This window comes from Tasmannia lanceolata, unplaced genomic scaffold (genome assembly GCF_043159265.1).
Source record: "Tasmannia lanceolata isolate RefF3 unplaced genomic scaffold, GAP_Taslan_0.1 ptg000044l, whole genome shotgun sequence".
Taxonomy (NCBI): Eukaryota; Viridiplantae; Streptophyta; class Magnoliopsida; order Canellales; family Winteraceae; genus Tasmannia; species Tasmannia lanceolata.
In genome coordinates this window covers 14636181-14662725 of record NW_027518721.1, presented here as the reverse complement: position 1 = coordinate 14662725, position 26545 = coordinate 14636181, and the positions used below count along the sequence as shown (strand labels likewise).

The window sequence follows — 26545 nt, the reverse complement described above, 5'->3', positions numbered from 1 at the left end:
AATAATAAAAAAAGGCGCCCATGTCTGTGGCCCATGCTAGAGTCCCCGCCATCAGTCTCGTCCACGTCTACGCTTGTAAACCTTGAATTCATGCCCATTGTTGATGCCCCATCATTTCTCCCCGGCTTGGAAAAATTCACCTCCAGTGAATTAAACTGCTCGTACTGCTCAAACCAATCTGGTTCAAGCTCCTGACGCTCGTCAACTGTAATCCAAGAATCCTCGCTATTTGGCCATCCTCGCCATCTGACAAGAACTTCCTAGTTCCTCCAGTGTGATTGGAGACAATCTTCTCATCCAAAATGTCTTCTACTACTACTTTTCTTTTCTCAAATCTGGGTAATGGTAGGGTAGAAGAAGGTAGAACTGGGATGGGTGGAGATTGCGCATATTTGGGGTTATCAAATGCAGAAAAGGGTTCATGATATGATGAAAGGTCTTCAACATTGAAAGTATTATGAATTCCCATGTCTGGTGGTAAATCTAAAACATAGGGCATTAAACACTAATCTTTTTATTATTTTAAAAGGTCATGCGCCACGAGCTTGTAGTTTGCTAACTACACGTTTACCATAACGTTCAGGCCTAATTCTTACCATTACCATATCACCTTTGAATTCTTGTAGCCTTCGATGTACATCTGCATAAGATTTGTAAAATTCATTACTAATTATTATCTTTCTTCTTATTTTTGCATGTAAGTCTCGAATATGCTACGCAAAGGACTCGGCAGACTTAGAAACTCTAGAACTGGCATTAGCTACAGCAGGAATAAGATCTACTGGCTTCCCTAGGGTGTAGCCTATGATAATCTGAAAAGGAGAAAAACATGTGCTACGATTCACATAACTATTGTAGCCAAACTCAGCTTGGGGAAGGACTCTATCCCAACTAGAAATATGATCACCAATAAGACACCTAAGAAGATTTCCTAGACTCCTATTAATGACCTCTGTTTGACGATCCGTTTCAAATACTTGTCGAAGATGTGACAAGTGGGCAATTTTGGTTTTACTATAAATTAGTAAATCATCAAAGTAAACAACCATTTGTTGAGCCAAAAGGCATAACTAACCATTCATATAAACCATCATTTGTTTTAAAGGCGGTCTTCCACTCATCACCAACTCGAACTCTAATTTGGTGATACCCGCTTTTTAGATCTATCTTTGAAAAGATGGCAGAGCCAGCCATCATATCAAGTATATCATCAAGCCTGAGAATTGGAAATCGATACTTACCAGTGATCTTGTTTATGGCTCGACTATCGACGCACATGCGCCAACTTCCATCCTTCTTTGGCGTAAGCAATGCACATGGACTCAAGCTTTCTCAAATCAAGCCTTTGCTTAAAAGTTCATCTACTTACCTCTTTAACTCGGCATGTTCTTTGGGGTTCATGCGATAGTGGGGCAAGTTCGGCAAAGAGGATCTAGGAACTAGATCAATGGTGTTGAATGTCTCACATAGGAGGTAGTTCATCTGGTAGTTCCTCAGAAAATAATTCCTCATATTCTTTTATTAACGGTTTCACCTCAGGAGGAATTTAAATAACGACTTCATTCTGGAGGACATAATCCTCTTTTGCCACTAGAGCGTAAATATTTGCAGACTCTTTACACTCCTTTTCAAAACCCTTTTGATTAAGAATACCTAAGGGTTTCGTGGACCTACTAGTGGAAGCAACATCTTTCTTTTCAGCCGCTTTGAATGGTTGCGGTGGGCATGGCTGCAAAGTAATTTTCTTGCCTTTGTGCTCAAATGAATGTGTTGGATTTCCCATAATGTACAACATATCTGTCATACAACCACGGCCGTCCTAGTAAAATGTGAGCAACATTCATCTCAACTACATCACACCAGATTGTGTCGGGGTATGATAAGAATTGAAGAGGCACACGACATCTCTAGGTAAATGGAATGGTTGACTGATCAACCCAAGCAGCCTTGTATGGGTTTGGGTGTGGCTCGGGTTTAAGTCCCATTCGGCTAACTCCACTGGGAGAAACTACATTCATACAACTTCCACTATCAATGATAACTCTACAGTTCTTACCTTGGTGTTTAGTGAAAGTGTAAAAGATGCTTCTTCTTCTCCAGTCCTCATCTGCCTTTGGTTGTGTGATCATACATCTCATCAAACAAACCTTGTTCGAACTTTCTTCTGCTTCTAATTCTTTTTCCTCAGTAATATAGCCATCAGCCACAGAGTTTTCCTCATCATTCCCAGCCTCATTGGCTTGAATCTCATTACAAACGACTTGTAACTCTCAATTGTGGGCTTTATGGTCCGCTCTACTAAGCCGGTTCTCCTCGCAGCTAAGATTCAGATCTGCCCTAGTGTCTCTAATGAGTTGGGCCAACTCATCATTAGACACCTGATTGCTGGATGCCATCGTGTGGTAATCTTTACCACTCCTAGTGGGCATGCATGGGAAAACTAAACATAAGTTTGGACACTAACACCCTAAAAAGGTTTCCTAAAAACTTACTATGTGCTCTGATACCAAGTTGATGCAGGACAATATCTAATTTAGGGAAAATTCTATTTTCCTAATGGGATTAACTTTAGGACAGTTTAGGGCTTACGTGGAAAACTAAAAGAACACTTAACAGCTAACCTCGGGATGAATTAACGCCTAATTAATCTATGGGCAGCAGCACTAATGAGACTTAAATAGCATAAGCATGAACTAAACCTTATACAAATCAATCAAAGCGATAAAGATTCGTAAGATGAATTGATAATAGAAGGATTAGTCTGAAAAAAAACCTACGCATGAAACCAATTAAAAGAACTAAAAGATAATGTAAAACCTATCAATTAGATGTAACAAAAGCATGAGAAATTAATAATAATTAATGAAGAAAAATGAAAAAAAAATGTCTAGCGGCACGAATTATTGGGTTGGGTCAAAACAGTCCAGATTTAGTTAGTAGGGGTATTTTGGTACTTTCTGCAAATCTGGAAATTGAAGGAAATTGTTGTCCAGATCTTAGGTAAGGATTTAGGTAGGTAAAAAAAAGGTAATTCTAGGGTTTAGGTTCTGATTTGATGGTAGATTTAGGCTATGGATCTTTAAAAATAGTTTCCAAGCTTGAAAAGGGTGTGAATTTTCAATTGGCTGGAAAATGAGTTTAAAGCTAAGGATCTTGGATGCTTTGGCTGAGGTTTGGTCCCAAATAAAGTCCTTCAAAGTTTCAAGATGAGATCTTAAACGATGTAGGAAATATTTGGATTTTGGGTTTTTGTATTTTAGGGTTCAAGAACAAAAAAAAAAATGAAGAACTAATGACTTACTTGTTTATGACTGATTTGAGAGGAGAATAGAAGTGAGAAGATGAGAGGGGATTGAGAAGAATGGCTCCAAGCCACCAAGAAGAGAAGAGAAGAAGAAGTCCAAGCCACAATAACTCTCACAAATAAACGTCAATTCTCTTCAATATTCAAAAAGTCCGTTACGTTGCTTTCATAAGATATATTTATAAGAAAATAAACCCTAGAAAATAACTTAAAAATCTTAACCATTCATCTAATCCAAAGTAAACTAACTAAAATTAAAAACTTACCAAAATTAGTAATCCCGTAATAGATTTATACCACTTCCTAAGAACACTCATAGCTTACTCAAAACACATGCAAATCATGTGATCTTGGGCTCAATAGATAGGTAATTGAAAAACATTTCTAATAGTACAAAAACACGTCAAACGGATAACATTTGATGCCTACAAAGTTAGGCTACAAATAAAATGATGAGAATAGAAAGTAAATAATAAAAAAAAGACGTCCATGTTTGTGGCCCATCCTAGAGTCCCCGCCATTAGTCTCGCCCACGTCTACGCTTGTAAACCTTGAATCCACGCCCATTGTTGATGTCCCCATCACCCTGCGCATAAGTAGGTGCCACCCCTTCAATTGCCTCATCTCCCTCAAACCTCTCGGTAAAAAGGGATCTATTTTATGCCATAATTCAAGCTCTAAAGAGAGATAATTGAGGATACTTTTAGGCTATCTATTCTCTCAAGGGATTTGCTAGCGTCCATCGCAGAAGGCATTCCGCGGAGGGTCTGTTGCATGTGAGTACAGCCACCTCATGAATGAAGACAAAATCGGTTGAAAAGTGAGCCTGTGTGGATGCTCTAACATGAAACTGGGGGACCCGCCTCTCTTGGTCTCTCGATACCCACGCGAGCGGCGTGCGCTCTTGATTATTGATATGAATCATCTTTTTCGTGAACTTGGGATCATTAAAGAAATTTGAATTTTACGCAAAAGAGAATGACCAGAGTCGTCACCTAGGTAAGGGACCTAGGGTTATTGCTCCGTTTGGTTGCTGGGTTTTTTTTTTCCTAGGATTTATGTGGGAGAATATTTAGTGGTCACATCAGCTTTTTCTTTGTGACATCAGCAAAATCTTGTCTTGAAAATGGTGGCCTCTCTTTCTCTCTCTACCTTCTCTCTCCACTCATCATAATATCTTTCTCTAATTAATGCTTGTCCCCTTCTTTGTCTCCTACCCTTACCCACATAAATCCCAGGAAAAGAAAAAAACCCGGCAACCAAACGGAGCATAAATGACACTACAATGATCTACGATCCCTGAGTCTAGATCCGTTACCTGATTACGAGAACATAAGGTATGATGGATACCACCATATGCACCGTTCTCGCCCGGTAATCCGGTCTTCAATTCCAAAGGTTAACTCACTTGTCTTTCTTTTAAAAGGCTCATTTAAACTCTCCTGATGTAAACTACTGATGTAATTTCGATGTGGTTCCTAGATGCATCATTTTGGTTCTTTTAATTTGGTTTGATTCAATCTATGTAAAAGTTCTCCTAAAATTTGGAGGAGATCCTAAGTGAATTATTAGATTTATGCTTAACTTTAGTTTAAATAAAATTAGTTAATTTAGGGTTTGAAAAATGATCAAGAAATAAAACACAATCCTAAAACCCTACTGAGTGTGTGTAGGGTCGATCTGAGCTTGGAGTGCCATCGAAGTTGCCTACGTACCCAAGCCTCACTGGAATCAAGATCGACGCAGTTCGGTGACCTAAACTAAACTACGTATGGCTAACTCATTTAGGACACCGCTCTAGACTGGACTCAACTGTTTCAACAGTTTACAAGATATGCTTAATTAAGTTAAAGTAGATTATGTTTTCTTATCTTAGGATTCAATCTAGGATGCTATTCCTATATGATCCTATCTAAATGCAAAGATTTTTCCGAACTAATGCAAGTGGGCCCTACATCCTAGGTTGACTAGGCATGTCCTATAGGGGAAGAGGGTTGACTATGTGAAATCTAATCTAAAGCACAGTTGCTAACAAGAGCAACCGGTTGTGATTGAGGCTTACCGGACTCCTAACTCTAGGACTCCCTAAGACCTAAAACTCGATTTGACCTAAGTGCTCCTAAAGAGGCTCTAAAGGTTCCCTACGAGGTGGGACCGTGATCCAACGGTTCCAGAATTGATCTTTACTTGGGTTTGACCAACCCAAATTATTAAGTTGGTTGATTTCAGCTTTTAGGGGTTCCTAACACCTAGAAATTCAAGGTATTCTAAGGCTCTAAGAGTTCTTCACTCCAATTAGGATTATGACCGATTTAGCATGGCATGAAGACATTTATCGATTTTTAAGGATTTTTATTTCAGTTCTTTACACATTATGTTCATTCTGGAATATTTCATCACTCTGGAATTTTTAAGAATTTTTCGAGTTATTGCCATTTTTTAATGATTTTTAACAATATTCTCAATTTAGCAAAGTTTGGATAATAAACATATCAAATCTCATTCAATTCGGTCCAAAACAGTAACATTGCATGTTCATAACAGTAGAAAACTACAGTAAAAATTTCACCTATTTTTACTGGAGTTGTCTATTTTTAGTGAATTTCTTTATATTCATGCTGATTTGAATAAAAATTACTAAAAATACTAAATCATGCTCAAAAATTCTGAAAAATTCACAGTATGATATTAATAGATCAATCCATGTTATTCCAGAAGAATTCGTTTGATAACAAAGTCTTCACATAGAAAACACTTATTTTCCATTAAATAATTCAAGAAAAATAGTAAATAATTACTAAATTCCTTGAAAACTTTTCTATGATCTTAGAATATCAAAAAGTTTTGGAAATAAAATTTCATCGAATTTCGACTTGATTTGATATACAATCGAATTTTTCTTCGAAAAATAGTCTTTTTCAAGGCATTTTTCGATGAACTCTTAGACCACCGAGATGAGAAGAATTCAACTGAAATTTTGGATTTCCAATATTCTTTTGACCCAAATAGCACTCAGAAAACATAAGCCACGGAAAAATTTAGAGTTCTAGATTAGTTGCTTTGAAAAATAACTCAAAAAGTTATTTGAACCCCATTTCTTTAAATCTCTTTTTTATTAATTAAAACGACTTTTCTTCCACCAAAATCAGTAATAACATGACTTGATCTATTTAATATCATATTAGATCCATAGCAAAAAAAATCACATATATTTTCTAATAAAAACCATGGAAAAAAGAGAAAAGTACACCCCTAAGCATGTCACTACGATCTAATTATGAATAGTAGATGTACCGACCTTTGATTCGCTAATCCAATGGCTCGAAATCCTCGCTTAAGAAACCCTTTGATGACGCTTTATAAGAGACCCTTTCTTAAACGAGGATTTCGAGCCGTTGGATTAGTGAATCAAAGGTCGGTACATCTACTATTCATAGTTAGATCATAGTGACATACTTAGGGGTGTATTTTTCTCGTTTTTCCATGCTTTTTCATAGAAAATACATTTGATATTTTTTGCTATGGATCTAATATAATATTCAATAGATCAAGTCATGTTATTACTGATTTTGGTGGAGGAAAAGTCATTTTAATTAATAAAAAATGAGATTTAAAGAAATGTGGGTCAAATCACTTTTTGAGTTATTTTCCAAAGCAACTAATCTAGAACTCTAATTTTTTTCGTGGCTTATGTTTTCTGAGTGCTATTTGGGTCAAAAGAATATTGGAAATCCAAAATTTCAGTTGAATTCTTCTCATCTCGATGGTTTAAGAGTTCTTCGAAAAATGCCTCGAAAAAAACTATTTTTCGAAGAAAAATTCGATTGTATATCAAATCAAGTCGAAATTCGATGAAATTTTATTTCCAGTAACTTTTTGATATTCTAAGATCATAGAAAAGTTTTCAAGGAATTTAGTAATTATTTACTATTTTTCTTGACTTATTTAACGGAAAATAAGTGTTTTCTACATGTGTAAAGGCTTTATTATCAAACAAATTTTTCAGAAGCCAATCTTCTGGGATTACATGGATTGATCTATTAATATCATACCGTGAATTTTTCAGGATTTTTTAGCATGATTTAGTATTTTTAATGATTTTTATTCAAATCAGCATGAATCTAAAGAAATTCACTACAAATAGACAACTCCAGTAAAAATAGGTGAAATTTTTACTGTAGTTTTCTACTGTCATGAACATACTATGTTACTGTTTTGGACCGAATTGAATGAGATTTGATATGTTTTTTATCCAAACTTTGCTAAATTGAGATTATTGTTAAAAATCATTTAAAAAATGGTAATAACTCAAAAAATTCTTAAAAATTCGAGAGTGATGAAATATTCCAGAATGAAAATAATGTGTAAAGAACTGAAGTAAAAAACCTTAAAAATCGATAAATGTCTTCATACCATGCTAAATCAGTCATAATCCTAATTGGAGTGAAGAACCCTTAGAGCTTTAGAATACCTTGAATTTCTAGGTGTTAGGAACCCCTAAAAGCTGAAATCAACCAACTTAATAATTTTGGTTGGTCAAACCTAAGTTCAGATCAATTTTGGAACCGTTGGATCACGGTCCCACCTCGTACGAACCTTTAAAGCCCCCTTTAGGAGCACTTAGGTCAAATTGACTTTTAGGTCTTAGGGAGTCCTAGAGTTAGAAGTCCGGTAAGCCTCAACACAGCCGGTTGCTCTTGTTAGCAACTGAGCCATAGATTAAGTTTCACATAGTCAACCATCTTCCCCTATAGGACATGCCTAGTCAACCTAGGATGTAGGGCCCACTTGCATTAGTTCGGAAAAATCTTTGCATTTAGATAGGATCATATAGGAATAGCATCCTAGATTGAATCCTAAGATAAGAAAACATAATCTACTTTAACTTAATTAAGCATATCTTGTAAACTGTTGAAACAGTTGAGTCCAGTCTAGAGCGGTGTCCTAGATGAGTTAGGCATACGTAGCTTAGTTTAGGTCACCGAACTACGTCGATCTTGATCCCAGTGAGGCTTGGGTACGTAGGCAACTTCGATGACACTCCAAGCTCAGAGCGACCCTACACAAACTCCAGTAGGATTTTAGGATTGTGTTTTATTTCTTGATCATTTTCAAACCCTAAATTAACTAATTTATTTAAACTAAAGTTAAGCATAAATCGAAAAGTTCACTTAGGATCTCCTCCAAATTAGATTTTAGGAGAACTTTCACATAGATTTAATCAAACCAAACCAAAAGATGCATCTAGGAACCACATCGAAATTAGATCACTTAGGGTGCATGTCCAGTAAATTACATCAGGAGAGTTTAAATGAGCCTTTTAAAAGAAAGACAAGTGAGTTAACCTTTGGAATTGAAGACCGGATTACCGGGCGAGAACGGTGCATATGGTGGTATCCATCATACCTTCTGTTCACGTAATCAGGTAACGGATCTAGACTCTGGGATCGCAGATCATTGGAGTATCATTTACGGGCCCTAGGTCCCTTACCTAGGTGGCGACTCTGGTCATTCTCTTTTGCGTGAAATTCGAATTTCTTGAATGATCTCAAGTTCACGAAAAAGATGATTCATATCAATAATCAAGAGCGCACGCCGCTCGCGTGGGTACCGAGAGACCAAGAGAGGCGAGTCGCGCCCTCTCGCGGGATCGGGTCCCACAGACCGGCGACTCTGCTGGGGACCACCTAACTTCATTAAAATTTCAAAGGATAACTCATTTGAATTTAATTTAAAAGGCTCATAAAAACTCTATCTTCTATGTTTGTGTTGCTATAGATAGATTAGTTTGTATGCTTTGTTCTATATCACACTACACTACAGACTAAATCTAACAAAACCTGAAGGCATCATAGATTTCGGAAACTTATTTGCACACACCATCAACACTTCATCCACACCCTTGCATATCACGTGCACACACGTCCTATTTAAGAACCCAGAGTGCTATCTAGCATGGTGGGCTGGGAGGTCATGACCCAGTGCCTCTCGTGTTAGATAAACATTTCACCCTTAGCCTAGTACCTTCATGGTGCAAAAACGGATCCAACGGTTCACGTACTTCTACCCGGACACTGGTGGAATACACCGAACCCGGATTCGCGCTAAGGAGAATCTTGGCCTTACCCCTAAATTACACCACACTAGCATATAGTACGGACACATTTGCATCACGTGTGTGAACCTAGATTAGGATATCCTACCTATTTGCATCTAGGCCGTAGTCCATCTACCAATGGCTACGATCGGTTTTTAGGTACACTTACCGGTCATGAGTCGAGATCCCTTCTCCTCTACGCTAGATTAGGACTAAGATTTTATGCCTTCAAGTAGCACCTGATAAAATTTAAGAAGATTAAAAAACTTTCCCTTCGAGATTAGGATATAAATCTCATCATCTTTTCCCAAGATCTCATAGGATAATCTTTCCTTGATAAATTTTCCAATTCAATCGTGCGCGATCTCGCCAAATCATTCGATCATAAATTTTGATCTTTCTCCTAATGGTCTAGCCATACTTACATCCTTCCTCAGTTCTTCCTATTCAATCCCATCATCTTTAAATCTATCAAATTCCCGCTCATTCAATTCCATAATTCTCAGATTCTATAAATTCCTTCTCTCATTTAGTCCTCTCATTCCGTATCATTACATTCCATCATTTTTAGTTTTAGGCAATCTCAATTTGTCTAATCTTTATCCCCGTTTTAGACTGATAAAATCCATTTCTTGGGATATCTAGTCTTCCTCGTGGATTGTTACCTTAGTGTCATTCATCCAGTCTTCATCTTCTAGATACCTTAGTGTCATTCATCCAGTCTTCATCTTCTAGATCCTAGTCTATGTGTGGATATTATACTCATTTTCCTGTCATTATAGGTCATGCGTCATGTAGCTTAGGGTTTCCCTGGGTCATGTCATTCATCTAAGATAGGGTTTCCATTCTCGGTTGTTCAACCTAGGTTATCATTCTCTTAGATTCATTGCATCCCTAGTTTAGGGACAGTCCCTTCTTACTCTAGGGGCAACCCTTTTCAAAATTATCTGCTAAGCCCTTCAGAGTTCATTCTGATGGTCCTTTAGGGGCATTCCCCTGCACAGTCGTGTCATCATTGTTATGTCTCAGTCATTTATGATTCATTTCATCATCCCCCATTACATGTTTACTCCATAATCATTTTCAGTCATTGAGAAATAGCACTCTGTGAATGTCAAGCTCATACACCATTTTTATTGTTTCCATGTCAGGATTGTTCACCACTGAGAATCCAGGGAAGTTCCTTAGGTTTGATTAGTGAGGAAGTTAATTCTCCATTTTCTTTGGAAGCATCTTCATCTCCTCTTTCCATAGTCATGGCAAATTCTATGAAAAAATCTCAGTTCGCTTATATCATGGAAGCCTTGACCCTGCTTGTCCAACCGATGAAGAAAATGAAGGAAGAAAATCAATCCATCAAAGCTCAACTGACTGAGAAATTTGGTCCAACCACTATTGCTTCTAAGGGAAAAGGTCCTAGCTTCCCCATGGCATCTGAGTGGTCTCAAAATTCAATGGTTATCGGTTCAGAAGAATTGATTGTGAATCTCTATAGGCAAGTGGCCGCCCTGGCTCATGAGGTTCGTCAAATGAAGCAGCTATTGCAAACGTATTATTCCCAATCTCGAAATTCTGAAGACTCCGACCCCCAGGACATTAGAGCACAAAGTGCTGTTATGTGGAACTCGGCCAGTCAAAGTTCTAAAGAACCTCTCAGGCCTCTAACTCATGAACATGATCATGGAGAATCATCTAAAAACCAAGAAGAGAATTCATCGACCTGCCAATCCCACGATCTGATGTTCTGAAATGAGTACAAGTGAGGAACAGGAAATCTCAGATATGGAAAACTAGAGATTTGAGTTTTCCAAACCGGATCCGATAATCGAACTCGGTAGTAGCAGTGACAGTGACAGTGATTCAGATGACGAAGGCTTTCTTGCATCCTCTGGGAAAAGAGAGGCGGGTCGTGCCCCCCTCGCGGGATCGGGTCCCACAGACTGGCGACTCTGGTCATTCTCTTTTGCGTGAAATTCGGATTTCTTTAGTGATCCCAAGTTCACGGAAAAGATGATTCATATCAATAATCAAAAGCGCACGTTGCTCGCGTGGGTACCGAGAGACCAAGAGAGGCGAGTCGCGCCCTCTCGCAGGATCGGGTCCCACAGAAACAAACCATCCACGAAATGCCTTCTACGATGGACTCTAACAAATCCCTTCTCTCAAATAGGGCACCATTTGACCCTTTATCAATCAACTAGCCTCGAATGCAGGCCTCCTACCCAGAGCATGGGCATAAACTAATGAAGATATAGGGCAGATACAAGTCAGATGATTAAGGGAAGAAGATGATGGAAAGAGCCATTCAACTTCCCCCTATAATTCACAAACACCCTGCTCTTGGGGGCCCTTCCTCGCAAGGAAGAGCTCTATCTAAGCCCCCATCAAGAGCAGGTTTACTAAAGGATGGACCTTATTGAATAGAGAGTTCACGCCCTCTCTGAAAAAGTCAAAGAAGATACATTCGAGTTTGCAATGCAAAGGGAAAAGAAGGTTTTGAAGCTAGTTCAGATGATCTCATTGAAGATTCAGCCCCTCCTCGACCACAACTTAGAAGCATCAAGAAAAAACAGAAAATTGGGTTTAAAACCTAGTCTGGGAGAATCTCAAAACCATCCTTCCACCGTGATTAAGGCCTGGCATGGAATGAGTGGGGTGGTAGGTATCCTAGGTCTTGAGGCCCTGTGACGCAAGATAGGCTGCTAGTCATTATATTCCTCTTATTGGTTGTCATTTTTTTTGTATAGAAGGTCGAACGCGAGGAACCAAAGAATTACAGATCAATGTACAAAAAGGGTTTCGTACTGTGAACCAGAGACTTAACATTGTTATCACAAGAGTTGCAAAACCTTATGGACAACCTAATATTCTTGCAGAATATATAGCTCTACAATTAAAGAATAGAGTTTCTCACCGAACCCAGTATGCAAATAAGTTGTTTTCAGCTATTGACCTTGACTTTTTTGAGAAGAATATAGATCCCCTCCCAACTTTATGCCGAAGCAGCATTCGGGAACCACAACCGGGCGTTGCTAATCTCAATCCTAATTGCCAATTCCTTTAATCACATTGGCGGACTTTCTGCCATCTTAGTTAGTAAGGCAATGAACCTCTGCTGCCCCAACGGATAGATCTCCATCAACATGGGAGTTTTCCGAGGGAATGAGGATCAAATGATCAATGTCTGGTCGAACTCTTGGACAGATTTTTGAAGATCATGTTACTGGTTTTGAGCGGAACTCCTTTCGTTCCACTCTGGCACCAGGGACCACCATTTTCTACGAGCGGGGAGATCGCAACTTCTCAAACGAGGTGCTTCACAGCTTCACCTTTATACAATTTTAAGTCACAGTAGTATCATACTTTTCTTTTGAAAGACGTTTGGATTATTTAGTATATGAGGTTTTATTGAAAACAAACCATCTAAAAAGGGTAGTTTGAATGCCCTTTTATGAAGTCTGTTGCGTAGTTTAAGAAAAGATTGAATCCACTTCTCGGATTCATCTTCTATTTTGGTGAGTTCATCTCCTTTTCACTAAAAACTGAACCCATCAATTAAACGAGTCGCTAAGGCTTCCACAGAACGAGGCCTCTAAGAATGACAAAGAAAAGAGGGGCCCTAGCAGGAGCAGCAGAGACGAAGATTGAAGCATCACTAGAGGCATAGAAAGGAACATATGATCCACTAATAGCATATCCAATTGACCTTGCTTGCTGATCCAATCGATTTTGCAGTTGATTTAGCAGCATAACCATTACTAACACCAGATCGGTATTGATGTATAAAGGCCTGTTCGTGAAGCTGGTCGATATGCTACTGATGGTCCAGCAACTGGATCTCGCTCTGGAAAAGGAATATGGATATAGGCTTATTTCATCCTACCGCTGTTAATGACAATTATGGATCAATAGGCTCTGGTACTTATGTATGGATATGGGTCTAGATCTATATCTATATTCCTATTTCTAACTGGCTAGTAATGCACATGCCTTTCTATATACTATTTTTAAGGGTGCTACCGAAACGACTTCTTTAGGCTCTGTGACTAGTGACATAGTTATCAGATCTACTACTAGTGCTTTAGCCATAGCCCCCTACTTCTTTAGGCTCTGCAGGATCTATTGATGGATCATTAGCATAAGACTCTGAATCTGTGGGACACACAAGAGGACTTCTTATGGTCAGGGAGATTCGGGTTCAGAGGCATCAAGCTACGGCCTCTATCTCCTCTGCCGAGGGGAGGACGAAACGCGATGCCGGAGAACAAATCCCTAGGAGTGGAGAGATAGAGCCTTTTTGCATTTGAGGCTAGGAGGCTTGCCCTCCGCTTGTTTGTCCCCTACCATTTATAAAATTTTGGGGGTCCGCCCAGTGGCTGCATTCCTTTCCAAGTTGAAAAAAAACTTCAGTTTTGTAGAACTTATCATTCCAAAGTAGATGAGTCGACGGAGATAGTCAATCACCGATTAGGAGTTTTACTAAAATGTTTAGCCAGAGAGAGACCTCATCAGTGGGACTTGAATCTACAAATTCATCAGCTTAATTCTACAAATTTTTCAGCTTAATTTACAAACTCAAAATTTTCACACGAGCAAGCAAACATTGATTCTACAAATTAATCAGCTTAATTCTCAGCTCAACTCAATTAAGCCTTTGTCCCAAACTAGTTGGGGTCGGCAGCCTAATTCTCAACGAAAAAGGAAAATTGGACAATCGATAATGAGACATAATTAAAGCATATTCTATAGTAGCACTAATTGTGGCAGCAATATTACTAAAATTCTAAAATTTACAATTCCAGTCCTGCCACTAAAACTCGACTGCTAATTTCCAAGAGAAGAAAATTCACGATTCAATCAACAACAAGCATACATGAGTCATAGGATAAGTTCGCAAATGAAACAATCACAGTAATTGCTCAAAATATGGAATTACATAGGATTTTATAACAGTTTATGGTTCCAATTTCCGTAATTTGTTTATCTTTATGGATGGAGGGGCAATATAATTGAAAGGGTGCATAACATACTAAAGCCAACGTCTATGTAATATCTAATTGTTCTGGGTGCTCTGTACAGTTCATTACTCCATAGAAATGGCATGGAATGTTAGGGTAAAAATATGATGTTATGCATTAGAATACTGTTGTTTTGGCCAAATGTTTATTAATTTTTTAGAAATTAAAAAACACGCTGGTTCACTGATTTGATTTGATGGGGTCTACAAATGATTTTATGACCTGAATTTGTTTTCAGTAGAATGAGCACAAAAGTTTGAACTAAATTTCAATTAATTAACCTTCTCGTCTATCCATTAGCACCTGAAACTCCACTCAAACAAGATCATTTAATAACACGAAAGTAGAAAAGGTACGGAGTAACTTACAACAAAAACCCCTTCCAAAAGTGATGATTTAATCCGGCAAACTCCATCACAACTCGTTGCATCGGCAGAACCATTTCCAAGGGTGCCTTCGGCAAGGAACCTCCCAATTGCCTGGTGAGAAGAGTACTGAATTGCTCTAGATGGATCAGAAGCATACAGAACAGTGTATGTTGCACCAGACTGCTTCAGAAAACTGATGAGTTCCGATAAGATCTTTCCTGGAAATCACATCACGAACACCATCTTATACAGGAAACTGGGAAGAAATAGACGAGTGTAAGGATTCCAGATTATACCTTCTGATTGAGTCTGGTCAAATTCTTCAGAAGACTCTGAGCCACCATTGCAGAACACAATCAAATCTGTCTGACCCTTCAGCTTTGTCTGCATCCTTGAACCCACATACTCCTGTTTTCCGCAATTTAGTATCAGATTGTCACCCTAGATCTCCCCAGATAGCATAGTGTAATGAGTAAAATACAATATCAATTGAGTTCAATTACATGGAATGCATTAAATCCTGCAAGTTTCTTAAGGCCATCACCCTCTACAGAACACGTATCCATGAGAGCGACATTAGTCACTTCTAACTGATGCCCACAATTCTCAATGAACCCTGAGATTATAGAACTCTCCATTGTCTCCTTTTCATCTGATGCAGAAACATATGGAAATGCCATGGAAAAACTGGATCCTGTGAACGACACCTGGCAATCAATGAAGAATGGCATGCCAAATCATTAAAAACTTACATTGCCATTAATGCAAAGTAAATGAGCCTGGTAATTTTGTCCATGCAAACTATCGATAAAATTCAGCAAATCAGCTTAGAGTTACCTTAAGCAGGTCTATAAGATCTTGATCCATGTGTGCATTTCTCGAAATATCTGAAGATTGAAGCTACGAATGGAGAAAGCATCTCATTAGTAGGCAGGAGTTTGAACAAGGATTGGAATATAAATCATGTATCCCACACATTCTTAGCTGGCTGAGTTAGCTAACAAGATGAAAATTTTGCACAAGTAGTTATCAGGAAAGAAACAACCAGTTTCGCATTCAAAAGGACAAACTGCAGGAATGGGATGACGATTTCTTGTCTTTTTCCCAAGGCTGAAAAATCTCGGCAGGTAATTGGTAAGTGCAGTACATCAGTACATGACAGACTAATCAAAAGAAGCGTGGGTTTTCACAAAATTGGAACCCAAGTTATTGGTAATTTAGCAAGATATGGAAAGATCGACTGTTGTAACAGCTGAGAAGTCTCACTAATCCTACTCACACTTTGGTCAAAAGCAATGAGACAATGGGGACAGTGAAAGTGGCCGCTTAAGCAAAAAATTGAAGTGCTAAATATGCTAAAAGTAATGACTGTTCTTACCTTCCTGCCAACGAAAACAAGTGCTATATCCACAGACTGCTGAAGGTTCTCCACAGAGCACTAAGGAAAAAAAACATCCAATATAAGAGATTGAAGAGAAATCTGTTAAAAATTTACTGTTTTTGTATTGGAAAAGAAATTCAAAAGTAAAACACAACCAAAATTCGCTCTGTGAGCAGGAAAGTTGACAGAGTCCTTACTTGAATAAAGAGCTATCCAAGGAAAACAAGGTTGTGCTACCGCTTTCCGGTAACACAGTGTGGCCCACTGTACGTGTCACCTTTTATGTTGATCGGCTCTATTGATCTGGTAGGCTACCACCACAGAGCCCTCTCTGGTCCCACCAGGATTGGATTATTCTGCTGAACAACTTGATCCACATGACATCTTTGTAGGTTTTCTATTTTTTTTTAAATCCTAAAATTGCACCTTTTCTTTTATCATCGTAAATAATCAAGGGTGTAAGAACATCCAATCATGGAAGGACTAGAGGCAATGGACCCAGACTAGTGGTGACCCAACAGAAAAAAAGAGCCAGTCACCCTAAAGTGGAATACTGAAATGTGTAAGGTGGACCCAACCACATCAACAAAACTCTAACATGACCATGTTTCTTATAATTATTCTTAAACAAATTACCACTAAGTTTGACCAGCCTCCTTCAGATAGAACAGTCTTGGCTAAATCTTTTGGGGAGATAATACGGTAATTAACAATTTCTTTCACCCCATTATATGATAATCTGCAAAAGCATACGGTTAAAAAATATGAGATGTCAATCAACAGTTCCTTTTACATAGGTTCCCATCTGCCACAGTTGAAAAAGCATGGCCTCAAAGCATTCAAGTACTGAAGAACATACTACAACTTGGAGATATAAGCATGAGAACATTACTCAAAAAATATAAGCATGAGAACATCGTACGGTCAACTTAAAGCCCGAATCCAGATGGAAAGGCAACCTACAATAAATAGAGAAAAACAGTATTGTGTAGGAAGAGCAGTGACCATTAATTTGGATAATTAAGCACTCTTAGGTGGTAGTATCGATTAGAAAGTGATTCGAAAACGAAATATAAAATCTTTGGAACTCAAAAGGTTAGTTAGAATGCACTGCAAGCCACTTTTACCCAAGTGTGCAGATGAAGGGAATACCACTATAGCAAATATAGGCCTGATGCAGGACAATACCTAATTTAGGGAAAATCCTACACTCCTAATGAGATAATGGGTTCTAGAAAAGTTTAGTGCTGATTCTTAAGAGGCTAAAGACACCTACGGGTTAACTAGGGTTTATTTAAGGCAGAATTAATTGGCGGACAGCAGCAATATCGAGACTTAACTTTGAATTAAATAATGAGAAAGAACACAATCAGCATGAAATCAACATAGTTAAGGGTAAAATTAGCTCAAAACGGGGTTTTAAACGTGCGACCAAGTAGAATAATTAAAACAATACCAAAACCTATGAATTAAACTTTATTTTGATGAGAAATCAGCAATAATCCAATGAAAAAACAGTAATTTCTGCAGCAACAAAACGGGGGCAAATCGGTCCAATTTAGGCCAAAAGGGTATTTTGGTAATTTGGACATAGCTGTAATTTCGGGATTTAGGGCTGATGGTTCATAGGGTATGATCTAAAAGATGAAAAGAAAACCAACTTCAGACCTAGGGTTCAGTTTTGATAGCCGTTGTATCATCAATTTCCAAGAAAATGTGTTCTAGGGTTGAAAAGGGTGTGAATTTTCAATTGGCTGCAAAGGGGTTTAAAACTATAGATCTTGGATGCTTTGGATGAGGCTAGTCCCAAATAAAGTCCTTCAAAGGTTCAAAATGAGATCTTAAACGATATAGGAGATATTTGCATTTTGGGTTTTTGTATTTTACGGTTCAAGAAAACAAAACAAAAAAATTGAAGAACTAATGACTTACTTGTTTATGGCTGATTTGAGAGGAGAATAGGAGTGAGAAGATGAGAGGAGATTGAGAAGAATGGCTCCAAGCCACCAAGAAGAGAGAAGAGAAGAAGTTCCAAGCTTCAATAGCTTCTTTTGCAAAAACGTTAATTCCTTATTCAAAAGTCCCTTACATTGCTTTCATAAGATGTATTTATAAGAAAAGAAACCCTAGAAGATAACTTAAGACCTAAGCATTTAATCTCAACCATTCATCTAATCCAAAGCAAAATAAATAAAGTTAAAGAAAATTCTTCAGTGAAAGAAAACTGTTGGCATTTGTATAGGGAGTGATATTTTCTTTTTCCATGAGTTGAGGAGAATTAATGAAATTGTGGATGGTTTAGCAATAGAAGGTGTAAATAGAAACGCTTTGGGAGTTAGGCAATTAATGTCCTAATTGGCTAATTGAAATTTTGAAGCCATTCAAAAAAAAATCATAATTTTCTTCACCTGTATTAACAAAATAATTATTACCTTTCAAAAAAGAAGGATAGGGCTTTAAGGCTTAAAATTTTCTCTGAGGGGACCTCTTACGGCTTTAAATTTTCTACCATACTACTACTAGAGGCAAGAGCAGGGAATGACGTCAACCTGGTCACATAAAAACCTATGGAAACCACAATGGATCCATCCAAATTCCTTATATGAGATAAATGGACAAGTAAAATGAATAATTGGATGACCATGAGGATAAGTAGACGGGGACTGAAAAGAAGTACATCTAACCAGCATGTCCCAGTTTCTAATGAATTGAAAGGGGAGATTCTTCAAAGTATATGATGAACTCAAATGGCGTCTAAGTGTTGTTGTTTTTCCAATCCACGCACGATATATACACATTTGGAAGGAACAACTGAGATAATTATGACTCTTCATTTAATTAACCCAATAGAAGTGTAATCATTTTTTGAGTAAATATAAAATGAGAGTCGAGAAAATTTATAGAACTTCAAAGAATAAGAAGAAATGGAGTAAAAAAACTAATTATAGGAAGATAAGTACAAAGGTTAAAATTGTTAAGTTGGGCATTATAAAAGAATGTGCTTATATACTTTCCAATGACACTGTGAGAAACAAATCAGTTCCAAAAGTTACCCCACCAGTCAAAAATCAGATATTCAAGGATGCCATAGTTTCCATTCCCTCTGCAATATAACAAAAACTAAGGCGTCCAACAAAAAAACAGCTATAATTACAGTAAATAATGCTCAGAAGAATATACCCCATTTCACTGGAAATAGCATCGAAAAACAAAAAACACCCATAGCTTCGTCTCTTTCATGCTAATATTCACAAAAACCAAACTGAAAAAAAAAACAAAAACAAAAAAAAAAAAAAAAGATAAGAAACCATACTTATCATGGTGAGACGACCAAAGAAATGCCGGAACTGTGACTGATGAGGAAGACGCGAGTGAAATTTTTACCACAGCAAACAAAAACGCCACAAGGAGTGCCATAAATCCCCCCATCTCTTCCTAAACAGCAATTCAATGAAAATTAAACAACATCAAATAACAATAAGCAGCCTCAATTAAAGTTCTACAAAAAATAAAATTGACCATCCAGAGAGTAAAGGATGGCAATGACAGAATCAAACAAAAAATCAGGGCAATATTCAAGACAGAACATATAGCTTTTATCATGCCCAATTCCACTTTTTGAGCAAAATATAACATCATAGTAAAAAAAATCTGCAAGCCCTAACTTAGAACTTAAAAGTGCACAACCACCACTTAGGGGCCGTTTGGATAGTTGGATTTTACAATCCATGAACCTATATTTTTAAGGTAAAATCAGGATTTTACCAGACTGAGTGGTAACACACCTTATTTACGCATTCAAAATCTAGGTTTTACAATATTGAATTATTAAATCCATGTATCCAAACGAACACTTAGGGTTACTGACAAACAGCTGAGAATTCAATCGAACTATCTAAAACAGAAAATGAGATCTCATAAACAAAATTTAAAGATCTACAAATGTAAATTGAACACCATAGAAACCCTAAGAATGATAAAACAAATAATTAAATTATGCATCCAATTCAAAATTCAATCGAACAACCAAAAAAGGAATCTCACAAATGAAACAAATCGAAAGATATTCAAACGGGTGTTCAATTGTTCAATCCCAACGGATCTATAAAAAGAGATACGTTGGGAAAAGGATTTTTAATGGTGAAAGTATTTTTCAAATGCGAAAAAAAAAAGGAGATTGTTAATGAGATTTACCTGAACAAGAGCTGATTTGTAGGTTAGATTTTATAGTTGTGAAATCGAACAAGAACAGATATGGATCGAGTTTTCTTTCTCTCGTTTCCCGATCGAGAGAGAAGCCCAGTTTCGTTTCGTCTCGTCTCGTCCGAGTAAAAAGAGTACTTTTCTAATACACGCTCGTCATTTATCTGTCTTGGAAGGGTATTTTAGGAAGATGGTACGCGCACTATTATGTTGAAGGCCCATCTTTGGTTGATCTAGACCATCCATCTCGTTGGGTCCAGTTGGATCTCTAATATCCACTAGTATGCAATTTTCGTTTGAATTATTTCTTTTGTTATAAACTAGACTTCGACAGTTTTGATTGGGCGCAAATTTCACTGAATTCCGAGTTGAATTGAGTGAATTATGGTCGTTCAATCAAAAGTTGTTATGAAATCACTGTTTCCTGTATATGTAAACTAGACTTCGATAGCTTCAAGTAGATATAGATTTCACCGAATTCTGAGTTGAATTGAGTGAGTTATGATTTCTATTAGAGTTTGGTCTGAAATAAGAATGCTGGAAGCCCACTATACATTTCCATAGGATAATCCTAGAAGTCTCCATTATGTGCAGTTCCTCACCAAATCGGAGTGATAGGATCATCCTATATTGATGATTTTTGGGGCACATCCTATTGATGTGGTGGCCCAACAAATGGATGGTTCGGATCATCCTATAGAGTGGGCCGTACGGTACTTTTTTAAAAACCACGGCCGTAAACAATTTAAAAACTCCTTTACTCAACTAATGACAAGATATATACAATTAAATGTTAGAATTATCTGATTGGTGTGGTTTTTGGGACATGAGATAGACAGTCCAGACTCCAGATGCCAAAAGGATGCCCCTACTCTCACAAAAAAAAATAAACCTCTTGCGTCTTGGAGATGCATCAAATAGATATCAATGACTTAGTCTTTAATCGCATGCTAGTGAGTAATGTCAAACCAACCGAAGCAGACATGACATCGTTGGTGGTGATTGCGCCGCTAAAAAGGTAATATTGCATTCAGATTGGTGAAGGACATGAGATTTTACAATTTGTCTCCAACTTTGAGTTCATGTCTGTGAGAATCGAGAAGCCTGTAAGGCTTACTCTGTTATATACTGTAGAAGTAGGGTAGCCAATCCTAGGCTCTGATCGGTTGCAAGTATTTACCTATTAAAGTAGTGGTGTACATAGATAAAAGCAAAAGAGACAAGCATTTGGATTTACCTGAAACTGAACTCCTGGAATAGTGGTAGGTAGTGCTTGGGTGTCAACCTCGTATAGTAGTAGGAAGTGTCATTATCAAAATAGAGAGAGAAGATGGAGAGAGGGGAGTGGAGAGAGAGAGGAAGCATGGTTCCCAAGAATTCCAATCCAATCAAATAGAGGTTGAGCGAGCCTTTAGCCCGCTGGGGTAAGGCTTTGGGTTTCAACCTTGAAGTGGTTCCAATCCCAGCTTACCCCCCACCCCCAAAAAAAAAAAAAAAACAAAACAAAAAACAAAAAACAAAAAAAACAAACAAATAGGATGGCCTATCCCAAGAACAGCTTAGCCACAACAGCTCCAATCTCTCTCTGACATAGAAGTAGGGTAGCCAATCCATAATTATTGGGAAAATAGATTCCAAGGACAATCACAATAAGTTTTGCTTTTCTGCTCAAACATGGGCGCGCCCTGTCATTTCATTCATTTAGTCTATTAGCCCTTTCTTTCACTTGGGACAGCCCCCATCTGGTGTGAAAGATTAGTCATAAATACACTAGAGTAAGGGTGCAACTTGGGTCAGGCTCAACCCGAACCCAACGGGTTCAACCCCATTCTGGCTCGGGTTGGGTTGGCATTTTCTCGTGTTGGGTTGGGTTAGGGTTGGGAAAAGCCAACCCGATTTAATTTCGGGTTGGATTAGGGTTGAGGCCTTGGCAACCCAACCCGACCCGAACTCCGGCCTCTAATTTTTTCATGATTTTCTTATGAATATGTTTTTTCCTTGTATTTTTCTGTTTGGGCCTAGATGAACCCGAACCCAACCATCCTCAACTCGAACCCAATCCGACCCGATTTGGCAGCGGGTTGGGGTTAGGGTTGACCTTCCTCAACCCGAGACTCGGGTTGGGTTCGTTAGGGTTGAGGGAATGCTATCTCAGGTTGGGTTAGGGTTGGCCTCAACCCGATCCGAGTTGCACCCCTACACTAGAGGGGTTGTCCTAAGTAAAAAAAAATGGGCCAATATATCACTTCCCTTTTTGTTTTTTTATACACGAGGGTAAGGAATTAGGTTTATGATTAGAACACTAATGCACATGGCATGCCTATGAGGATTAGAACTACTCCATTCAGATGGAACTACTCCATAAGTCCATATTGATTGTCCATTCTATGGAATGGCCCACCAATAGTGGGTCCCAATATATGATTGCTTTACATAAACAAGGATCACAACGTATTTGCCGGTTAAAGTGGAGTGGTTGACCAACTCATACTGGGTCCCACGTATCAAATAATTAATGTTTTCTGGAGCCATTATGTGGTCCCCACTAAATCAACGGGCTTGATTTACACTAGAGATACAAGTCAAGTAGCAATTCCCAATTATATGCAGAGTATGGGGCATGTTTTGCAACAATGAAATAATATTCCATACAGTATTAGTTGGGTCACTTATGAGAGACAAGGTGGGGAGTGGGGGGAGCATCAAAAGCCCACGAAAAATAGGAAAACAATAACAATTTGAACTCCTACGTTGGGAGAACACTTCCAAAATGGGATTTCTTTTGGAAAATAAAGACGAAAGTGGAATTGAGCAACAAAAATGGTCGTTTCCACGGGTTTTTTTTCTTTTTTTTTCTTTGCATTTCGAGAGGATTCGAGCGCACTTCCTTGTCTTCTTGTGCATGTGTCAAAGCAAGGCTTTCGTATTTTATTTTTTTTCCAAACAAAATCCTGTTTTCTAGGGGCGCTCTTCAAGTTGCTTAAGTATTTCACTGTTTTTAAGGAATTCTTGTGCTCTCTCCACCCCAGCCCTCCTGAATCTCTCCCTTTCCCTCGTCTCTTGTGTCTTTCTCTCACAATTGTGTCTACAACTATTCCATGGAATAATTTTTTGGGTTCGATAGACATGGGTTTTACATTCTATTCACATTTTATCATATTTGGTTCGATAGAAATGAAAATATTCAAAAATAAAGGAATTTCCCATTCACGGGCCGAAGTGACTTACAGGGGTAGTGAGTGTGAAAGTTTTAAGGTATGAAGCATTATCGGATTCACTTTTTACCCCCGTAAACTTGTATAAGCCCGTTTGTTTTACGTTTGTAAAACAAATGAGGCCAGAAAAAAAGGGATAGCAAACTTTATAAATTCATTTTTTAGGGAACAGATTAAAAATAAAATTTTATGATTGCCAAATAGGACCTTGGCGTAAGTGGCTACGGATTTTTATTTTTTTTTGCCTGATAAAAATTTGCAACAAAATTAAGTTCTTTGGCGTATGGTAATAGTTTTTACTACTAAAACTTTTTTTTAGGTGAAATTTTTGATCAAGATACCTTGAAAAATCCATTATATTGTTGTTTAGAAAAATTTTCGAGGGGGGAGAGGGGTGGGGATTTTCATCATCATAGTTAAAGTGCCCTTAATTTTGATTGGGTATTATTTAATAGCTCCTACCTCCTCAACTTTCATCTACTGCAACAACATTTGCCTTATTAGCCTCATTGCTATGATCCTAAGTGGTTCAAATGCATAATTTAACGCATTTCATTGGTCATGGGGCTTTTGGCGTATTGGTTAGGAAGCTGACATTTGGTATCAGAGCCCGTCAACATCAGATCTTGTGTTCGAGCATGGAAGAGGCGACATGTGGAAAATACTACTTGGAGAACAACCAAAATAAAAAGCATCATAAAGAGGGTTGTTGGGGAGACATCGACTACGGAACATGGTGGAATGGTACAATCCTAAGTGGTTTAAGGGCCTAGCCTAACAAATTTCATCAATCTTGAGGCTTTTGACATAGGGCAACAAAATTACAAGTAGGGCCCTTAAAAGGACAGGGCCAAGGCGGAGGGAGAGGGTAGGGGAGGCAGTTGACACCCTCCTGCAAATTTTGGAGGACTCTCGGCCACTTAAAATGTCAAAATTACCTTTGCTGCTCTTTGATTTTTTACTTATTGCAAAGAGGGACACAATTATGATTCATTTCCAAAAACCTATTAGCAGAAATTTTTCCTTTTCAAAATGGATCTCCACTCCTATCTCTCTGATTTCCCCTCTTCTTTCCCTCTTTCATGGCATCCTATTTCTGCTATCCCACGGTTACGGTTAAGCCAGGTTCTCCCTCTCTCTCTCTCTCTCTCTCTCTCTCTCTCTCTCTCTCTCTCTCTCTCTCTCTCTCTCTCTCTCTCTCTCACCTGTTATTGAAAATGGAAGTACTGTACATATCGTGCGTTGAGAATGTCAGTTTCTTAGGGAAAAGAATTGACAAAAATTAACTATGGTTTAGGGCCTAAAAAGATTCCATGATCGTGATTTTTAGTTTTTTGGATCTAGGTTTTCACGATTAGGGCTGTGGATTATTTTATTGGATTTTACGCATTAAATCGCATGTATTCTTTCTTGTTGGAGATTTTGATTTTTCTGAATCTTTGCATATTTTCAAGTCGAGTTCTAAAATTTTTAGAAAATAGGATTCTATTGATTTTTTTTAGTTCTGATAATGCTGAATGTTCCATATTCAATTACTCCTAGTAATTCTGAACTTCGGTGATTGTGTAATTTTATTTTTCTCGGAGTCCGTCTCTGAGAGATACATCCCTAGATCTCCCCCATTATAGTCATAAATTTCATGAAAATATCTTACCGAGTTCAAAATCATTTTCTAAACAAGAGACTTAATGCAATTGACCCCCTTCAATTTTTGGGAGGACTCTCACCCACTTAAAATCCATGAGAGAGATATCCCTAGATTTTAGGGCTGCAACTCGAGCCGGGTTTTACCCGACCCGCATCGACCCGACCCGAAAATAGCCTGGGTTGGGTTCAGGTTTCGTGGGTTTTGGGTCGAGCCGGGTTGAGCATTCAAAAGCCCGCATGAATCTCGGGTCGAGCCGGGTTTGAAGGGGCCCGACCCGACCCGACCCGACCCGACCCGAGTTACATAAGTTATAGTATGTACATTTTTTTTTCTATTGTTAGTTAAAAGTTAAAAGTGAAAACCCACACACCCACTGTTATTGTATGTGAGTGTAATTTCTGCTTCTATGAGTTGAGTTGATTCAAGTGTTTGATTCAGCATTGTTTGATTGTAATTACAACATTGTTTGATTACAGCATTGTTTGATTCAAGTGTAATATGAGTGTAATGACATCATTGTTTGATTCAAGTGTAATGTGAGTGTAATTTCTGCTTCTATGAGTTGAGTTGCCTTGCCAAATAAGAATTTTCCTTAAAAAATTGCGTCAACGTGAAAAAACCCGACCCGAACCGAACCGACCCGAGATTTATCATGGGTAGGGCCGGGTTTGGGAATCGTGGGTTTTCCGAAAAAAAAACCCGACCCGAGATATTTCTCGGGTAGGGTTGGGTCGACCCGCCCGACCTGAGTTGCAGCACTACTAGATTTCACCCAATATAGTCATAAATTTCATGAAAATATCTTGCCGAGTTCAAGATCATTTTCTAAACAAGGGACATAATCCAATTGATCCCCTTCAAATGATTTTGTAATTTTATTTTTCTCCAAGACCGCATCAGAGAGATATATCCCAAGATTTTCCCCAATCTAGTCATAAATTTCATGAAAGTACCTTTGTGAGTTCAAGATATTTTCTAAAAGCTTTAGGTTGTGCGTTCCTTAATTCTAAGAAATCTTGGCAGTTTATAGGGAAAATGACTAGCTATCTTGGTGGATATTATAATATAAAGACAATTGTCTGCCCCCCCCTGAGCAAAATTTGGGCCCATATATGGATGACCTCCATAGTTGGATCATCATGTGGAGATGTTTTCACACACACGATCTATATAGGGGGTGGGGACCAACAAATGGATGGTTTAGATCATCCAAAATATGTGGTGCCACTCATTCTTTAACAGCCATTATTAATTCATCCCCACAATATGCCTTAATGCTGCTATTAACTTAATGGTAATTCTAAAACCATA

General features: G+C 38.1%; 1 protein-coding gene across 2 annotated transcripts in view; it reads right to left on the bottom strand.

Annotated features, from left to right (window-relative positions):
- The window catches only part of LOC143863724 (2-C-methyl-D-erythritol 4-phosphate cytidylyltransferase), a 29112-nt gene extending 8587 nt beyond the window's left edge, over positions 1-20525 (bottom strand). For both annotated transcript variants that reach the window (XR_013240953.1, XM_077374483.1), the window contains exons 1-8: positions 20363-20525; positions 19482-19603; positions 16805-16907; positions 16166-16225; positions 15625-15687; positions 15291-15494; positions 15084-15195; positions 14788-15005 (exon numbers count right to left, since the gene is read on the bottom strand). Coding sequence is in view for 1 of the 2 variants with exons in the window: in XM_077374483.1 (XP_077230598.1) it covers positions 14788-15005; positions 15084-15195; positions 15291-15494; positions 15625-15687; positions 16166-16225; positions 16805-16907; positions 19482-19597 (876 nt within the window). In the remaining variant the exon portion in view is untranslated. The remainder of the gene's footprint in view (positions 1-14787; positions 15006-15083; positions 15196-15290; positions 15495-15624; positions 15688-16165; positions 16226-16804; positions 16908-19481; positions 19604-20362) is intronic.
- Between the last annotated feature and the right edge of the window lie 6020 nt (positions 20526-26545).